The sequence below is a fragment of the Megalopta genalis genome, chromosome 1, assembly GCF_051020955.1.
Source record: "Megalopta genalis isolate 19385.01 chromosome 1, iyMegGena1_principal, whole genome shotgun sequence".
Classification (NCBI taxonomy): domain Eukaryota; kingdom Metazoa; phylum Arthropoda; class Insecta; order Hymenoptera; family Halictidae; genus Megalopta; species Megalopta genalis.
In genome coordinates this window covers 40,148,470-40,168,303 of record NC_135013.1, presented here as the reverse complement: position 1 = coordinate 40,168,303, position 19,834 = coordinate 40,148,470, and the positions used below count along the sequence as shown (strand labels likewise).

Sequence of the window (19,834 nt, the reverse complement as noted above, 5' to 3'; positions counted from 1 at the left end):
CGTGTATAGAAAATCGAAGAATCCGGTGAAGCAAAGATAACTGATGATCATTCAAAATGGTTGACGTGGCATTAGGTTTCAAGTTCGAACCGTGTTGCACGGACAAAAACAGCTTTTCTCCAGACACTTATGTATTGTTATCATTACTTCTTTAAACTAGAATAAATTATAAGAAAAGAATCACAGACTGAACATTATCAACATCTCAATTAAACTTTAAATACATGCCGCAAATTATAATTCTTAAAATATGCATATCTCATGTTTAATCGATTGAATTTGTTTTCTAGAAGTTAGACATTTTCGTATATCCGTTAATGTCGAACATTAAAACGGTTTAACACGTTTTGAACGTCGATGTGTCACTCTTTCGAAATTGCAGATACACCGTACCAGCGAAGCATACACATCTCGTCCAGTCTGACGGCACGCAGATGATTTTATCTTCGCTTCAGGGAAATTATCTGTAGCCGGGTCTGCAGGTACATGCGGTATAAGAGCGAACGGACGGAATGATGGCTCCGTTTCACGTGTGCGAGCGTTTACACGCTGTCGCCGATGCCCGACGATGATCCGATTGCCGTCCGCGCTCCGCGAGTTCCGTTTCAACGATTCGACTTCGGTTTGCGTAGTATCGGTCGGCGATAGATAAGTTGGGACTAGACGGACCGTGGTAATTGGGAAATAAATTAGACGCCACGATGCGTATCGGGCCCGCCATTAATGCGCGTCGATCTTCGCGGCAAAGCGGGAAAAACTGGGAGTACCCGGTAGCCGATGCACACCGCCGATGCACTCCTCCGATAGGGCGTCGTGCTCCGAGACGGCCGCGAGTAAATTCTACGTGCACGCGTGTGCGCGCGCGCGCGCGGGCCTGCATTGTTGCGCGGAATGTGCATGCGTGCGCTCGGGCGCACGGCACGAAGAACCCTGCGCACCTATGCGAAGAGACACCCAACCCCGAGGCGCGCGATAACGGACGATGACGCGATCGCCGCGGGGTGCGCGTCACAGGGAAAACGACGAAAAAGGAACGGGTATTTTGACAGCGCCCCGGCAACCTTCGTCATCCTCTGTCGATCGGTCCGTGTCTCCTCCGGGTCCATTCACTCGTGGAACAAAGGCCTCGCGGCCTGACTTTGTGATTTATCTTCGCACAAAGCGAGTGTTCCTCTAATTCCGAGCCGTGGCTCGGCTCAAGGCTGATCAAACTTCTGCTCGCGAACAGTCCGTTTGAAAGGACGATAAGAGCGGCGCGGGCCGTGCGCGTAGTCTATCTAAATCATTCGATGTAACGCGCGTCAGACAGATAAGTTCGCAGAACGAGCGTAGAACATTTCCCGACAGAACAGATGGCAATGATTGCTACTAATGGTACCCATCAATTCGCGGCGTGTTCCAGCACTTGGATGCCGCTGCATGAACCAATGGAACCGGCCAAAGGAGTATCCGTGATATTGAAAGAAGACAGAACGCAGCAGCGTCCGAGGGCGATTGTCGCTCGAGAGGGTGACTACACATGGTTGCAATGTAACCGGCTGATAAACATCGACGTTCGCGTCGCTTTTCAATATTCTGCTTCTTAATTCTCGCACACCGATGAATGCCGTCAGTGGTCAAGACAATGTGTTAGGTTGGCCAATAAGTTCGTGCGGTTTTTGACGCGCAAATAAGAGGAGATTTTTTTGTATAAGAAATATCTTCATTCGATTACATATTCTCTATTGTTTTTCATAACGGTCTCCCATCTTCTGGACAAATTCATAATCCTCCTTTCATAAAATTCTCCACCTTTCCCCGTAAAAAGATCGCTCCAGGTGCTCTTTAACAGCCTCTTCAGAATTGAGTTTCTGTACATTTAGTGAATTTTGTAAAGAACGAGATGTATGAAAATCTGTTAGGGCAACGTCTGCAGAATATAGTGGATGTGGAAGGACATCCCAACCCAGCTGTTGTATCTTTTGCCTTATCCTAAGCGAAGTATGGGGTCTGGCGTCGCGGAAGAAGACTCCTTTTCGATTCAGCAATTCTGGACGCTTTTCCTCGATGGATCTTTATAATTTGTCCAACTGCTCGCAGTACACTTCTGAATTAACAGTTCTATTACTTGGAAGCAATTCATAGAACGCTACACCTTTGTAATCCCATCAAATTGATAAGATAACTTTCTTCGGGCGAAGGTCTGGTTTTGCTATCATTTGTGGTGGTTTATCGCTGGGATTCCACGATCGTTTGCGCTTAGCGTTATCGTGGACGATCCACTTTTCATATCCTGTAATCATTCGCTTGAGAAACGGAACACTTTCTTCGTGTTTCGCAAGCATGTCACCGATTGAAATGCGGTTTACGCGATTCGCCTCGGTCGACGCGTGCGAAACCCGAACGTCAAGCCGATTGATGAAGCCAAGTTCATGTAAGTGATTTTCTACACTTGATTTTGATATTTTTAGGATCTGGGCAATATTCTGCATGGTGTAATGCGGGTTACACTGTATTAAATTCCTCAGTAGATCATCATCTACTTCCAGTGGTCTGCATCTCTCCAGCACGAAACTTCGCAAACCATTTCTGGCATACACGTTTTTAACCGTACACATCACATAGTTTGTTTGCACGTTTGAGTCGCGTTTTTCCCTTTTTTATAATAAAAAAGCGTAACATGTCGTAAATGCTCTTCGAAGTCGTCCATCATCGGTACAATATTTAATTGTAAAAATCAAAATCAATCATAACAATTTGGAATTGAAGTGTTTACTATTACTTGATGTTGAACATTAAATATTCGAAGTGAAGTTAATTGCGAACTAGATTGCAAGTAGATAAACACTGTCAAAACGAACTTATTATACATATACATATAATACTATTACATATATGATATTATCAGAATAATTCTTTATTGTCCACATACGTTTCACGTGCAACTAGATTAATCTGAGTCAACCTATATGCAAAACGATTTATTGTAGAAATTCATAACAATGAAATCTGGCGTTGCAAGCGAAAAGGGATGATCCCCATGTGGTATATGAAAAATATCGATTATTTTTCATAACTTTCTCTAATTGTTTAAACAATTAACACATCCTATACCATATGATAGATTTCGACAAAAGAAGTAACTTTTGTTCAAAGACTCTTTTTTATTTTGTACAGTCTGCAAATTATAGCAATAAGATGAAAATTATCCGAATATTTGGGGGTTCATTTCCAGCGCTTAAATTGAATTTACGCAAATTAATAGGCAAATTAATTAATACGTCAATCTATCAAGCCTTCTTGATTTAATTAGGATCCGCAGAATGTGAAAGTGTTGAAAAAGCAATCACTGTCATGTAAAGTAACTTCTCAATTTTAATTTCATCAAATAAAACAGTTCAACTTCATGATACTTTTGTGGTTGTCGACGCGGCAGCCAGAGCGTTACTTTACATATTGCATCATTCCGCAGTGGTTTAATTTTTCCATCATCCGCCGAATTGTTACACTTTCGAAGGGTCGATGCGTTTTCAATAAAGCGAAACACTTTCGGCGAGAAAGCGTTCTCCAGCAGCTCAGCCGCTCTTTAAAATGCAACGGCCATACCTGCGGGGGCCATAAATCACGCGGTGTAATTAGTCTCGTGTCTACAACGTTGGCCACACCCCTTTGAGCAGGGTCAAAACATGCTGCACAATATGCAAACGAACGACAATTGTAACTAGAGTTCGACGCGGATTTCTTGTGCTCGCGCACGAACAACCCTTGGCCGTTCGGAATTTCGACTATTTTCTCAAAGGAACCGTCAACCCGTGCACGATACAAACGGAACACGCCTGTTCAAAAGCACCCCGTGACTGGCATAGGGGATGCGTGCACCATCCATCATCGTGCATATGCTGCTCTGTTCGACGAACCCTTCCTCCCGTGGTACAGGTCGGCTAGCGCGAAGAAAAAATTTCCGGGGTTAACGGTCTCGCAGCTGCGCAATCGACGCGAGGAACTTACTTAACGCACCTACCGAAAGTTCACCCCAGCTAAATTGTTGATGAAAAAAATAGGAGCCGAAAATGTGTTCCACGTTTTTGTGCCGAGTGGACCGTAAATCTCTTGCCACGCGGTGTCGTAAAAGCTCTGGTAAGTAAAAAGCACCAAGACCGAGGAAACAGTTACGGTGAATCATGACCGAAAGGTGGACCGAAGAATGAAGGCTGGACGCACGAAAACCACTCATCGTTATCTTTATAACCCAGAAGGGCGACTGTGTTCCTCGGACGAAAGCACAGCTTGCGGTTATACTGTGGAATATAAGACTGAATCTCGGTACATACGTATTTCAGATTTATTGCCGGTTTACATCTTCTTCGAATTTATGTTTAGAACCTTATCCGAACCGATCGAGGGATTATTGGTGTACAATTAATTAAAAACGTAATACGAACGTTTAAATAATAGATAACTTTAATTAAATAATAAATAACTTAGTTACCGTGGCAGAGATTCAATCTTCATCGATTTATACAGTGAACCGTCCTTTATATGAGCCGTTTATTTTGAAAGTGTCATAAGTCACTTTTTCAAAAAAATCGAGTTAATGGTAATACTAATTACAATTGAACGGTATCTTTTCATTTAAAAAAAAAAAGAAAAAAGAGTGACTTATGCCACTTTCAAAATAAACGGCTCATATATGTTGTATGTTGCCTGGACTGAGTTGATTATTAACATTTTACTGTAATTTATTTATATAGAAATCGAGTCGAAATCGAAACAGAGGACTTAGATAGCGAAGTTTTGGGTAATGGAGACCTCAATATATTAATATTGTTACGTATAATATGTATAAATATGTATCATACAATATTTTTATGCACTATGTACATATTTAAAGATCTATTAAATAAAATAATTTCTCTGCATTTTCTTAAAACTCGATTTTCGCGTCAACCCCATTAACATCTTTCTTGTTCAGAAGATCAAAATTAATGTTTATGAAAGATTCGAAAGGAAATAAATTTAACTTTAAAGACCCGGAAGGGATGAAGAAGATGAAACGCTGAAAAAAGAGAAAGTTACATTACATTAAAGAGTTTTTAACCAGTTAAATGTTGCAATCTCTTTGGAAAAGTATGTAATTATACTGTAATTATAGTTAATGTACTATAACACAGTTACTGTAATTATACTGTATATTTTACTGTGTATTTGAATTCTTTCTTCGTATATTGTTCAATACATAATTTTAATATTTTTATAAAACATAATTTAAAAAAAGGATGTCACAAAGTATATATTCTTCTTAATCAATTATGTAGTTGTTTTTGACGAGTATACTCGCAAACAGCTAACTGATGAATAATGCGGCCATTCGAGTTGTCCTGTTATTTTCTGTGACAGTAAAATATTCGGCTGACAGATCGGTGCTGTGGTCGCAAGGGAGAAAAACACCGAAATAGAAAAACAATATTATTTCTGCCGGCAAACGAACCCTTCCATTCGGAGCTGTCCGAGCTCCGCTGCAAAATCCATGGGGGTCACGTGCCGGCACACGTGACCTGTCCACACGCAATGCGTTTGAACGCACGCGTTGGCGCATCCACGTAAACATGCAACTGTGCAAGTGCAAATCCATTGTGAGAGCGGATCTATGCGATCGCTGTGCCGCAGGGGCACGCGTGTATCCTCGCGAGACGTATGGGAGGCGCGTGAATGCGCCAGTGTGCACGTGATCGCATGGGGGATGGTTTCCACTCCATTGTGCAGGATCCGCCATCCGTTAGCGGCAGCTTTAACTCACCATATTGTCAAGTGGCACTAGCCAAATTTGTTATTGTATTGGATTATCGTCGTTTTGCGCGGGAGCTACGAAGGGCGATCGAGCATCGTCATGATTCAGGCTACAGTTTCGATGGAACAATGAATAAATATTATTGAAGCGTTCGGAACGGAAAGTATTGATCCGTTGTTATCTACATTCGTTGCAAACATTGTTCCCTTTTTTTTATTAAGATTAAACCTTTGCACTCGGAGCCATTTTAATTCTACATTGAAAATAGTTTTTCAGATCTTTTTTTTCTTTCTTTTTTAATAATACTTATAATCAAGCCTGAACAGCTCTATCCAATAGTTTTTCTGATCTAGGATATTTCCACTTTACATGACTTCATACATTTTATGCACATAAAATTAAGTCTCATAACTTATACATAAAAATTACATTTTTAACAGTTTTTTTAAAAACATAAACAAGTTCGGCAAAAAGCCATATAAAAAGTTAACTGTATTTGATATCAACGTTCCTATTCGTGTGAGACATTTCGAAGCTTGTTGCCTGTGCAAAATTCTACACATGTATAAATTTTACAAACAATATTTTAAACAGAATACTACCAAGATTATTAAGAAGACTATAATAGAACATATTAAAACTCATGCAATATTATCTCTTTTATAGTGACCTTAATTTTTGCCTAATAGCACAAGACAATTTTCTAGATTTTAAAAACAGAAGAATTACAGTTAAAATTAGTATTATTAAATTAAATTTACTTAATGTAGTTAAAAAATTTGAAGATATTAATTAATTTTATTCTATTTTATTCTAATTCCGAAATTTTATTTCGGTTTAAACTAAATAAATAACATTCATATTTAGTAGATCATGCATGAAATCTTCATCGCGAGGCTGACTTGTTTTTACAAGCCTTACAAGTCTTTACAAGACAAGTTTTTACAAGACAAGTTTTTACAAACAAAGAGTTAAGTTTAAATTAGAAATTTTAAAGTTTCACTAGAGAAATAGTTATCAAAATACACAGAAAAATAATCTCACTTCTAAAAGCTACTTTTAACTTGATAAATCGGAAAAGTGTAATGAGAAATTATTTTAGTTAAGATCTTGGTTAAAGATTCCAAAAGACTGGAACTTTCGTATAGCTACAAAGTTAATACATACGTCCATGGCAACGTTTAAGGCGAGCATCCCTAAATTCGATGAATTTACCCGCTGAATTGCAACAATTCGCCGCGATTAATATCCGTCAAATTACACGTACGCAGAATTGCTTTGAAGAGCACACCGTTGCAACGCGAGATTAGCGCTGTTCGCGTTCGCAACGAGATGAATTAGTCCTCGCACGAGAAGGCCTGGTAAGGTAGTGGAGTAAGATAAGACTATAATCAAAGGGAAGCTGAAATAAGAGTAGAAAATATATGCGGGAACGGTGACTAAAAATTGAACGCCGAAGTCACGAGCGTGTAGCATCATTATCTCCGACTCGCAATTAAACGTAGTATCTTAAAGTTACCGTAGATTTATCCTCCTTCCCTGAAGTCTAGATTGAATGAACCGCAGGATTTATTCCTTTTCTGTGGTACTTCCTTTTTTGCATTCATGATTATCGGCAATTCCATACGATGTTTCACTAAATTAGCACTTCGAAGTTGCCATCTCAGGTCAATTAGCTCAAATATGAATGGGTTCTTTACTACTTATTTTATTTGATCCGATTTGCAACACTGCAAATTTTATTACGAATTAACTTTAATCCATTTCAATAATTTCATCTGTAAATCACAAATTTATATACTTTATATATATATATGAATTTAAAATTTATTATAAATTTTTAAATAAATTTAAATCTCCTATACGCTTTTTATAACTATTTTTACAGCTATTTTTATAACTTTGCCTGTACATTTTTAATTTATACGCATAAATTTGTTTATAAATTTAAAACTCACTATAAATCCTAAATAAAGCAATATATCATAAAATTCATTGTAAATATTTCTAATTTTGTTATATCATTTAACTTTGACCAATGTCTACAAGCTCATCTGCAAATCTTAAAATATAAAAATGTATAGGAATAAAATTGTTTGTTAACCACTGATGTATCATAAACGACCTAACTGTTACAAGCAATTGAACCCCGACGATTTCACATGCATAAACACAATAACGCAAGCGAATGCCAAAAAAAATCTACATACGCCTACATTTACGTTGTCCGAATTTACAATTGGGGGCAAATCTTTCTACGTAAAAAGTGCACGACGACGTCGAGACATTGACTAAAACGTGAATTCCGAGGGGAATTTGTGACCGAGAATCGTTCATAAATTAACTGACAACCTGACTCGTATTTTCCGCTGTGTGGTCCTCTGCGATGATAAATCTCCGTATAAGAATCCAGTGAATGCAAGGCGAGGTAGCTGTCCGATTCGGCATCAACGATTCCCGAATTCGCAGCGAGCTGCTACCATTTGCATACCCGTGGGCAGCGTAATAAGAGGGTCAACGACGGATCAACGGAGGTGTCGAGCTGACTGATACAAAAGTGAAACCCACGAGGGCTCGAGATAAAGGTAATTTAGATGCGTCGCTGGGTCACGACTGGCAACTATTACAGCTATTACCGGATCCCGGCCCATCTCGTTCCATCTCGTTCCATCTCATTCCATGCCGTCCCACGCCATTCTGTTCGCATTATGTTCTATCGATGCGAGTCCGAGCGTCATTTCGCGCGATCGAATCGTGCGGTCAATCGCGGCCGGGGACACATTGATTCCCCTGTCGGAAAAAATCGATGATTGCTGAATCGTTCCGCGGGGCAACCTACTTTTACCTCTAATTGTTTCTCGCGTCACGATTTTACGAAAATAAGCTTGACTTTTGCGAACCGCAGGAATCTTCCACCATAGTCCGTTCGTTGCACGAAATCTGCTGTTAACAATCTTCAGGCGCTAAATACTGAAGAAATTGTGAAAACGATGTTCTAGCATGAATGCCACGAAATGAACTCCCCATGTCTATTTATTGTCACAGTTCATTGTCATCTTGTACACGTCTTCTACCGCCATTGTACGCTATTCATCTTTATGTCCTTCTCCATCCGTTTAAGAGTATTATTATTATTATTTATTATTTTTTGTGTTATTTTTATTACTATTATTATTATTATTATTATATTAATATATATTATATATAATATTAATATTTATTATTATTATCAATTACTGTTTTTTGCTTTTCTCTTTTATTACCATTAATTTATGTTCATTATCATTATCATGATTATTTTTACTTTTCTATTTCCTTTATACTATATTTCTTTCTTTTTTCTTTCTATTGTTCGTAAATCTTCTCAAACTTTTTGTATTAAAAGAATCTGTCCCGTACATATATATCGATTTTTTTAAAATAATGAAACACCTTGTTAATTAATGGTACAGAAAGTGGAACAATAGTACAGTAAAATAGTACGGTATCTTCCTTCAGTGATCCACTAGAGCGTGAGCTATTTCCACAGTAAAAATTACCAAAAATGAAATAAAACTGTAACGCAATCAATTTTACATCTACTAATAAAACAGAGATAATAACAGAAAAACGATAAAAGGCGCCGTCGCCGGCAAGGAAAGAGGCGAAATGAAAGGGCCATCAATCTCGATTAGAGTATTCTTAAATTCATTTATCTTTCCTTCCGTTCTCATTCTCCGCAACGTCCCTTTTCTTGGTGTTTCCTCTGTTTCTTGTCTTTTCCGCGTGGGACGCAAAGCAACGTCCGGTTCTCTTGGCCTCTCTTTCTCCCCTTCCCCTGGTGCTCCCACCCTTATCCCTTGTATGCACATTATCTTTAGTTCCCTTCTTCGCAGACTGTTTCTCTTTCTATGCTCCAAGAGAGTCGTCGATCGTCAAGGCGGCGAACCGTTTGCGAAGCAGCTGAACTCCGCGGTTTCGCGCAGAATCATTTGACACGCGCGTCAAACGACACTTAAGGTCCCCATAGGGCTCTGGGCTTATGACAACGCGCTATTAAAATAATTGGAATGGTGAAATATATATGTATATGTGTGTGTGTGTTTGCGTGTGCACTTACTTGCAATGCGCCTCGCCGCGCGGCGATGACATGCACACTCCTCCGTTTTTGCAGGGGCTCGGCGAACACGAGATAAAACCTGAAATAATGAAAGAAATCCGTTAGATACATGCGCTGGTGAACAATCTTTATGGAAACTGATGAAAGTCAATTTGTTGAGAATATGTAATAAGCTGCTTGCGTCGACACGATCATTATACGTTGTTCTTGTAATTATCAGATAATTTCTTGTCCCGTATCTAGTAATTCAGATGCATTCCAATGTCGTGTTCAGGTGAAATGTCGGATCATTCGAAGCGAAAGGAAAACTATACATATATATATAAATATTTAATTTTTAAATATTTAATAAATACATAGCCCCAGTTGTTTATATGGGTTCAAAACAATTTCTGTAAAATAATACGGTTGCTATAATTTAACAACGAATTTATAAATGTTAATAAAAGCGAATTCATTCTGACGCACGAAAGGAAGATCTGAACATTAAGATGCAAAATTTTTATGTGTATATATATATATATATATATATATATATATATATATATATATATATATATACAGGGTGTCCCAGGTTTTAATGTTCAAACTTTGTTAGTGTATTCTATGGTACAAAGTAAGAAAAAAATGTTACGCAAACATAGGTCATATGGAGCTTTATTAAAAAGTTATAACAAAAATTCAGAATAGGAATAGTAATCAACTTGCTGTTACTGCGAGCATTGGCTTGTGAATAGATCAGCACATGCCGTGTGTTTATGTAAGCTGTGTTTATTAATACATTTCGAAATGTATTAATAACCGTTGTTGACAATACATGATTGACATCGATCGAAGTTTCTTTTTTATTTTTTATTTTTTTTTTTAGTTGATTACTATTCCTATTCTGAATTTTTGTTATAACTTCTTAACACTTTGACTGCCGCGTCATCCATACGTGGGTTACGGAATTATTTAAAAATTCACTTTCACGCTAATCCATTCTAGTTTCTCAGTTTTATTAAGATTTGCAAGAGGTAAGAATGCTAAAAAATGTAACTGATGTCATATAACTTTGTTTTGCAATTTTAATTCAATTGTATTAAATACTTTAATTTTGTGAAACTCCTGAGGTTTCTCGCGCGGCCGTCAAAGTGTTAATAAAGCTCTATACGACCTATGCTTACATAACATTTTTTTCTTACTTTGTGCCATAGAATATACCGACAAAGTTTGAACATTAAAACCTGGGACACCCTGTATAATTGTGTGATATTTATATCTTACTAGACGTTTGAATAAGATGTATAATATATTTTAGTAAATTTGGTGTGGCAAATACACTCCACTAATGTAATAAATATTTTTGCCACATGGTAGCTAAAAGTGAAGATACATTAAAACGGAACGATAAATCAGCACACGTGACTTGTTGATGTAACACGGAGCTATAGAAGGTTAATAGAACTCGATTTACGTTTCGTTTGAACAAGAATTTGATTTTGAGATCGCTTTTCTCGCAGGCATCGAAAGCGCAACGAAAGTGAATCAAGCCGAGGTACGAGGCAAGGAAAGTAATATCTCCTTTCACCGGACAAGATAGCCGGTTGTCGAAAACGCGGAATATCCGCTCCCTAGGCGAGCAGTTGAAAAGAAGAGGAGGCGCAACCTGACGTCCGTTTATCGTGTTAGCAATTAAAGCCCAGTTGGAGAACGGTGAACGCGGGTTACGGCGGATCCCCGGGGGGAACCTTTGACACGCCGTGCAAAGTGAACTTTCGTGTATCCCCCCTCGTCGAATACGCCGCGATAAGGATAGACCGAGGAACGGAAAAAGGAGGCACCTTTAAGGGAGCGAAAATATCGGAGACCCTTACCCGGCGCGGGTGTAAACGCGACCGAACTAGAGAACCGGCCGGGTCCGGGCGAAACCACCCGCACACATCCTGCTCAACCATTGCCGGAACCGGCGTCTGAATAATTTCACACGAGCCGAAGAACGCGACCACGTGCACGTGCGTCACTTGTGAATAAAACAGAAGACCTTTGGCTAATAAAACTGAACCCGACCGGAGCCGATGCTTTCTGCCGACTCTCCAGGATAACAGCAGTTGTTTTCATCGATCCTTGATAAGGTAAACGCACCGATTATGAAACACCGCTCAATCGTGACGCCTCCTCGAAACAGTAACGAAAATATAGATAACAAAAGTGGGTATAAAAATTCTACCCATATTTTTGAACATTGTTCTTTATAAATTCACTCGCAGAAATACTAGCGGTATTTTGTTAAAATATCTTATCTACCTTTAAGCAAAGCTGGGATATTCTATATACATCATAGAATTCCAAATGTAATTCCATTTATTTGTTTTCACTTATTTGAAAATGATTTTATTCATTTAAAGCTTCATTTTTTCGATGATCAGAAATGATAATTATGACAATTTAGATAGGGAGGCCAGGATACTGTTATGTAGCGATCAGCTATAAAAATAATGTTTATTCGAATATGGATGTTTTTAAGCAAAAACATACTGTTCCATATTGTGTACACTCAATTCTACAAAACGATGTTCCATAAAAAATAAGTACATGCTTGTACTTTACTATTTTACTCGTATTATCTTTTATTCGTGTTAAATAAATATCTACAAACATCCATTTGTCGAATAATAGTGTAAATATTCAACAATAACGCTTATCAATTGTAATAAAATCGATGATAATCTTACACCCTGAAAAGCGTACCATAACAAGTACTTTTACCTTGCCTCGTCTTCTGCGTTATCAAGCTTGTTCGCGACTTCGCAAAGGCACTAAAGGTCTTCGAGATACGCAGTCGTGCCATTTAGCGCTATTTCGATGTTGAACTTTCGAGTAGTGTCGATAGATACGGGTCACAGGTATAGTGACTCGCATTAATATTCGGACACGATATTGTTAGAAGAATTATTGCTCCTTTTTATTGTTTATGATAGTATTATTGAATCAATTGTTTTCTCATATAATAAAGCACTTCTTAAAGTAAGTAGAAACATAAATTTTGTTTATTTATTGCACATGTTCTTTTGTATAATAAGCGATAAACAAGATTGTGACAAAATTTAACGTCGCAAAAATATTCAAGCAGTGAATGAATTACATTAATTTTATATAAAATGAGAATCTTTTTAATCATGTTATAATAATATTAATATTTTGTCGGCTGACCCTTTTGTTTTATTACTTCATGCAATCGCTTGGGCATGTTACAGATGATTTTATTTAAATAATCTGGCGAAATCCGTTTCCATTCGTCTAACAAACGTTGTTTTATCTTTGTTGTTGTCTTTGTAGGTGTTGTACGAATTTTGCGGTCCAATTGATCCCATAAATTTTCAATTGGATTTAAATTAGGCGATTGAGGAGGAGGATGCAGTACTTTTGGACAATTGTATAATATATTTTCCTGTACAATTCTGGCCTTGCGTTTAGGATCATTGTCTTGATAAAACTTCAAACTGTACGTATACCCATATTTATAGCACTTGTAATTAAATTTTTTTTTTTAAATGTCCAAATACTTCATTTTGTCCATAATACCACCGATAAAAACTAGTTCATTTACACCTACAGACAAGTACAATCTTGTTTATCGCTTATTATACAAAAGAACATGTGGAATAAATAAACAAAATTTATGTTTCTACTTAGTTTAAGAAGTGCTTTATTATATGAGAAACCAATTGATTCAATAATACTATCATAAACAAACAAAAAATATTAATGCGAGTCACTGTATACATTCGTAAACTAGTAGAAAGTTCGACCAAACTTTCTTTGCCACGAGAATTTGATTGGGACAAAGACGTTTATGTGCGAAGTTGAAGGTGCTTGAAGTTGAAGGCTTTATAAACGTGTTTGCGATATATTGACCCTAAATCTACCGCGCCGATCAGAATGAACGATTACATATTTTTCATTTTAAGACTAAGCCTACCATGGCGACCAAAATCACCGGCTTCACATTTCTTATTTCGAAGTTGTTGGAGACACTTTCGCAGAAAATAATGGAACAAATTTCCTGAATCAAGCGTACGTTATAATAAAAATGGCGAAGAGTTTACACGAATTCAGTTCTCTTGTTCTTGTAAAACATGACACGTCAGTCACATCTTCCTGATTGTGAGAAACAAGGAATGTTATTGTCTACGTGTATTGTTTACCGCAATCTTTTGTTAAGATAATTTAGTGTTAAGTTGATTTATAATAACTTTATAATTGATTTCACTCGTCTTTTCAACACCTCTGCATCTACAGATTACGTTTTAAGAGATAAGCCAACATTTTCGAAAATGTGACTTCGACCGCTATGATTCTAGCCCACTGTGATTTTAATCAACTAATTTCAAGTCCAGAGAGAAGAAAGATCTTCCGCGCAAATAATCGTTCAATGATAGCCGATGAAACTGGAATGGTAAGTGGAAGCCAACGACCGGTCGCCATTACATAATTCTAATTAATGTATTTCAGGACTTAAGTGCGCATTTGCCGGAACGAGAGGGAACCTGCGCCGAGCCTCGATTCCGCATACATTTGTATATCTCGCCGTTAATGTATTCGTTTTCGTTGGAATCATTAATGTCGATTCTCAAACAACATTCGTGCTCAATCACACACTCGGCCTAGCGTGTACTTAAAGTTCGATTAACGTGCCCTGCGCGGCATAAAGTACACCGGGCAACTAATGCAGATGCACACATACCGTCACGACCGTAACAACGTTGCAAATAACTGTTTAACATAGACTGAGAGGAAAGCAACGAGACCCAGCTCGGTGTACTTATGTTTTATCACAGAACGCGCAGGCCTCACGGATTCGCGTTATCCTACGTGACCTTTGGTTCTAGTCCTACATGATGCAAAAGGCGCCCGTCCTTCCTGCAATCTTCTTTCTTCTCGGCGGATTAATGATTCAGTACGAAACGGTAATAACAAATGTGATAATTTTGAATGTCGCGATCATAACTCAGCAATATGGATGGATCCGTAGGTAACATATTGGCACGCTGGAGAAGGCTCTGCAATAACTATACCAGTTCTGTCAAGGACATGATAGAAGATCGTGTAAATAGTGGATCATGTAAATAGAGAATCGTGTAATGGATATGTTCAGATCGTATAATTGTATGAAAAACAAAAATTGCCTACACCGATCGCAAGACCAACAGATTATAACAAGCACCAAGTCATTTTTAATGCATAAAATCTACACATAATTAGTGTGACCCAGATTTGATATAAAGTCATCCCTACTCCACTTCGCTTCTCAATTTGTTATAAATGATTTTGTCAAATACAAAACAGTAAAAAGATTTAAAGAAGTTACAATCACAGTTGCATTATTTTCAACTCATTAAAATGATTAAGAAACGAAATAAATGTTTGCATTACTCTTATATCATTACACATAATCAGTGTGACCCAGATTTGATATAAAGTTATTCCTACTCCTCTTCGCTTCTCAATTTGTTATAAATGATTTTGTCGAATACAAAACAAATAAAAAGATTTAAAGAAGTTACAATCACAGTTGCATTATTTTCAACTCATTAAAATGATTAAGAAACGAAATAAATGTTTGCATTACTCTTATATCATTACACATAATCAGTGTGACCCAGATTTGATATAAAGTCATCCCTACTCCTCTTCGCTTCTCAATTTGTTATAAATGATTTTGTCAAATACAAAACAGTAAAAAGATTTAAAGAAGTTACAATCACAGTTGCATTATTTTCAACTCATTAAAATGATTAAGAAACGAAATAAATGTTTGCGTAACTCTTATATCTTGCAATTATTTTTGCAATTATCTTACAATTATCTTACAGTTATCTTTGCATTTCTTTGTTATAAACTAAATAAAAAAACTTCACATATTTATCTACACACGTTTAAATATGCATCCTCGAATTTGTATACATTGACATCATACAAAGAGAAACAATTGTTCAGCAATAATTCAAATCGTTCTCGTAAATATTTCTAAGATCGTTTTTTTTTTCATATCCAATACACAATTGCATATATACGTGTTCGTTAATTACCAGTACATGTTGTACTCACGATAATTAAATATTAGGCACTGGAAGATCGATCAATCTTTCCGCGAGCAAGTATTAAATAGATGACACAGTTAGCCTTACATGCAAATCGTACGCGATGCGAAGATTACTTTCGTTGATTATTTCTTCGCTAATCACGCGGTCATTATTAAGCAAATGACGGTATGTGTCGCAACAGTGAATGGGAGACAAGGATATATCGATTTGCGTGGTGCTCTGCAATTAATATTAGCACGCACAAAAAAAGAATGTTAATAGAATAAAGCACGTGACGTAACAATCAGGACTCTCTGATGGTGACGCGTGGGACGCAGAAAGTGGTTCTAACGTTTGTAAATGTCATCTTAATGGCACACATTTCTTGACTTAGACACGTCCGCACGCAATGGCAAACCGCGACACTCGTGACACGTGCGAGTTCACCGAGTTTCACGTATATTGAACGTCGAAGTTGTGTGTTAGAACACCGAAGGCACCAACTATGACACTAGAATTACCAAAGGAATCCATCCATTACAAATTCTTTCGAAGAACATTGTTAAAGAACTTCATTTATTCGTTGCTACGATACTCATTTTATCAATCACGTTTATCATTTATATAATAATTAGACTGTGGATCTTTGTGCAAAACAAAAATTGTGTAACTCAATGCATCAAATTAAAGTAAAATAAAATCTCTTTCTTAATAGATCCAATAAGTTTAAAATAATGTAACAGTGCCCTAAAGCCTTTTAATTTTTCTAGGGTTTTGTGTTTTATCTACAAATTTTTGCCATAAATGCATCTAATAATAATATTTCAACTAATTAAATTAGTTTCTTTACGACCGAAATGTAAAAGAACCAATTCACATCGGCTACGAACAAACAAAATTTTAGTTTCTCTTTTGAAGTTGTAAATAGGATTTTATGCATTTGTAATAAAAATTACCAGGAAAGATATGAAACTGTGTAGACATTAGAAAAATTGAAGAATGTACCTACATTTTCCTTAATTAATTCGAGTGATTTACAACAAAAACGAATTTCTATATAACTTAAGTTTTATATAATTTACATAATAGTTATATAGAAACTTCGTCGAAGTGCAAATTATTAACGCTACCGAAGTATAAATAATTCTACAGACTATAAATGCATATAATTCACAGTCTGTCATTAAGAGAAGAACGATAGACATTTCTTGCAGGTATAAATTTAATTATAATAGATTTTTAATTAGATATTTAATAGATATTTAATTATAATAGAATTAGATATTTAATAGATATTTAATTATAATAGAATTAGATATTTAATAGATATTTAATTATAATAGAATTAGATATTTAATAGATATTTAATTATAATAGAATTTAAGTTGACTTCTGATAGAAATTTAAATTGCAGTTGATTTTTGATAGTTTAATTTACAATCGATTTTTAACAGAAACTTGATTACATACCGATTAAACCAAATACTAAAACATTTGAAGAAAATGTTCCACATTTCGAAGAACTTTACATAAAAGTTTCAGTAACAATTTCGCTATATAAGGTGTCTATTGTAATTTCCTACTATGGACGAACAGATCTTAAAAGTTCGAGAGTGTTTCTTCGAGTTTAACAATGCAATGTCCTAACCGGCTAGTGGTGTCCACGGGCGAATATTAAAAGTCTGGGATCATTGGCCGGTGGGGATCGACGAGACGATTCAATTCAGTTTGAAAAAGACGAGGGGGTGAATCAAGCTGTCGCACACAATGAAAGCCGGGGCAACGTTGTCGTCGAGACAACGACGAAGACAGCTGCCAGAACGTAGCAACGTCCGCGGCAAGACGGATGAGATCAGTTAAACCAAACTGCCTTCGTGACAAATCCTCCGTTTCCTCTGTCGGTTCGCGACTCCGTTTTACTGTCGTTGACGCAGTTGCGTGTACACGAGCACACGCACGCCTCGACACCGACCATCGTGGTAATTTCTATGTAGGACGACCCGGCTTTAGTGTGATTCCTCAGGATTTCCGTCCACGACGTGGATCGGACTGATTGGTAGCAAAGCAGTGGCACTGCCGAAGCCTCGCGTCCATTCCTCTGGAAACAACCTGCTAAATAAACTCCTTCGAAACATAGCGAAGGCAGCCATTCAGAACCGCGCACCATCGTCAACCCTGGGTGGCTAAACATCCGTTAAAATGGCGATCGGAACTTTTACGATGTTAACACTATGCCGTCCGCCGTCCAGATCTTAGATATGATTCTTTTGTTTGACGCCGGCATAATAGCTTGGAAATGTTAGATTTACAAAAATTTCGAAGATGGTGATAATATAAATTCCTAAAATTAACACTTTATCGTCCGGTCGTGGTTGAGGCTGCCACTCAGTAAGGATTGGCTTAGTCGCGCGCGCATTTGCTCCCAGTACCGGCTAAATTTTCGCTATTCATTGTGTTGTGCTTATTCCTTTAAAAATAATAATAAATAATAATAATTATTATAATTATAATTCATAAGGATATGGGGAGGTCAGCATACAGGAGGTCAGCTACTAACAAAACAGTAAAGAAGCGAAAACCGTCGATAGCTAAAAGTCGATTAATAGGCTATCGGTCGATAAGCATTGGCAATCGAAAAGCCGATTAATAGGCTAGCGATCGATAAACATTGGCAATCGAAAAGCCGATAAATAGGCTAGCGGTCGATAAAGTGTTAAGATATGTCATCCAAGAATTTTCGTACTTAATTCTTAGTTAAATAAGCACAATGCTATAGTTAGTTTGCTGCCTTTCAACACCCAAGAAATATAGTTTAACACGTTGACTGCCACGCGTATTTACAACAAAATCTCCTACAGGCCACCCGTGCCGCTATAGGAAGCGTGCGCTGTTAATTCATATCTGTTTCTGTTCCTGCAGGAACAGTTGGAATCTTTGCCGAGTACCGAATGGTATAACTTAAAATCTCTGCCCTTATTTTTTCTCAATAATGAAAAGAGATCGGATTGCCCGGAAGGAGAAGCATAAATAAAATTACATCGTCAGATTCTGATTTGGATACTGATAAATATAATCTTAGTGATAATGAATGTTATGAAGATACTATTGACGAGATTTTACGAGAATTGGTCATGGAAGAAGAAAGAAATGTTGATGATACCGAGGAAGCTACAGTTCAAATAAAAGATACGAAATGGACCGATCAGAGGCACGAGCATATCTGAAAAAACAAACAACTTTTTGTCCAAGCTGTCCTGATCAACCTCAACTTTGCAGAGAATGTTTTAACGTTATACACTGCGAATAATTTTTTTAATAAACCATTTTTATAAGAATTCGATAGTCTCATTACCTCCTGTAGAATATTCGTCGAAATATTTTCGGAAATCCTTTGTAAGTAGTCAAATCAGCGTCACCCGAATTACGGGTGACGTGGCCTGATGAGAACTTTTGCTGTCACCCGAATACGGGTGACGCGGCAGTCAACGTGTTAAATGTTATTTCAGTTTTTTAAAATGGCACCACCGGCATACAACAAATAGTTTTTGCATGGCACCAGCGTGGTGCCACCGGACGGCATAGTGTTAACATTGAGAAATTATCTTTGAAATTGAGATTATTCTATTTGCGTTTAACCTTGACGTACGTCTCCAGTGGAAGGTCAAGACAAAATTACAGTTGAATAAGAATGGTTTGATTATGTTTACGTTTTCAATTGATGTCGACGTTAGTCAAAGATAGTTCTGTTATCAACGGTTAATCATTACACGTTCATCGGTACAGACATAAAAAAACTTTCTTTTTGTAGTTCATATGAAACGTTCGATTCCTTTCTATCTGTGTTGTAAGATTGAATTGTTTAAAACATGGCGTTATAAGTAGATTTATGCAGAATAGAAATCA

The 19,834-nt window shown here is 37.2% G+C and overlaps 1 protein-coding gene and 1 long non-coding RNA gene across 3 annotated transcripts in view; both read right to left on the bottom strand.

Annotated features, from left to right (window-relative positions):
• Window positions 1-19,834, bottom strand: part of N (neurogenic locus Notch protein) — a 491,366-nt gene that overhangs the window by 404,461 nt on the left and 67,071 nt on the right. For both annotated transcript variants that reach the window (XM_033467199.2, XM_033467200.2), the window contains exon 2: window positions 9,867-9,945. In XM_033467199.2, the coding sequence (XP_033323090.1) occupies window positions 9,867-9,945 (79 nt within the window). The remainder of the gene's footprint in view (window positions 1-9,866; window positions 9,946-19,834) is intronic.
• On the bottom strand, window positions 6,905-9,837 carry LOC143261237 (uncharacterized). The gene is made up of 3 exons (XR_013035408.1): window positions 8,120-9,837; window positions 7,287-7,545; window positions 6,905-7,169 (listed from the first exon to the last, which is right to left on the bottom strand). It is a non-coding gene; the product is annotated as an uncharacterized LOC143261237 (long non-coding RNA).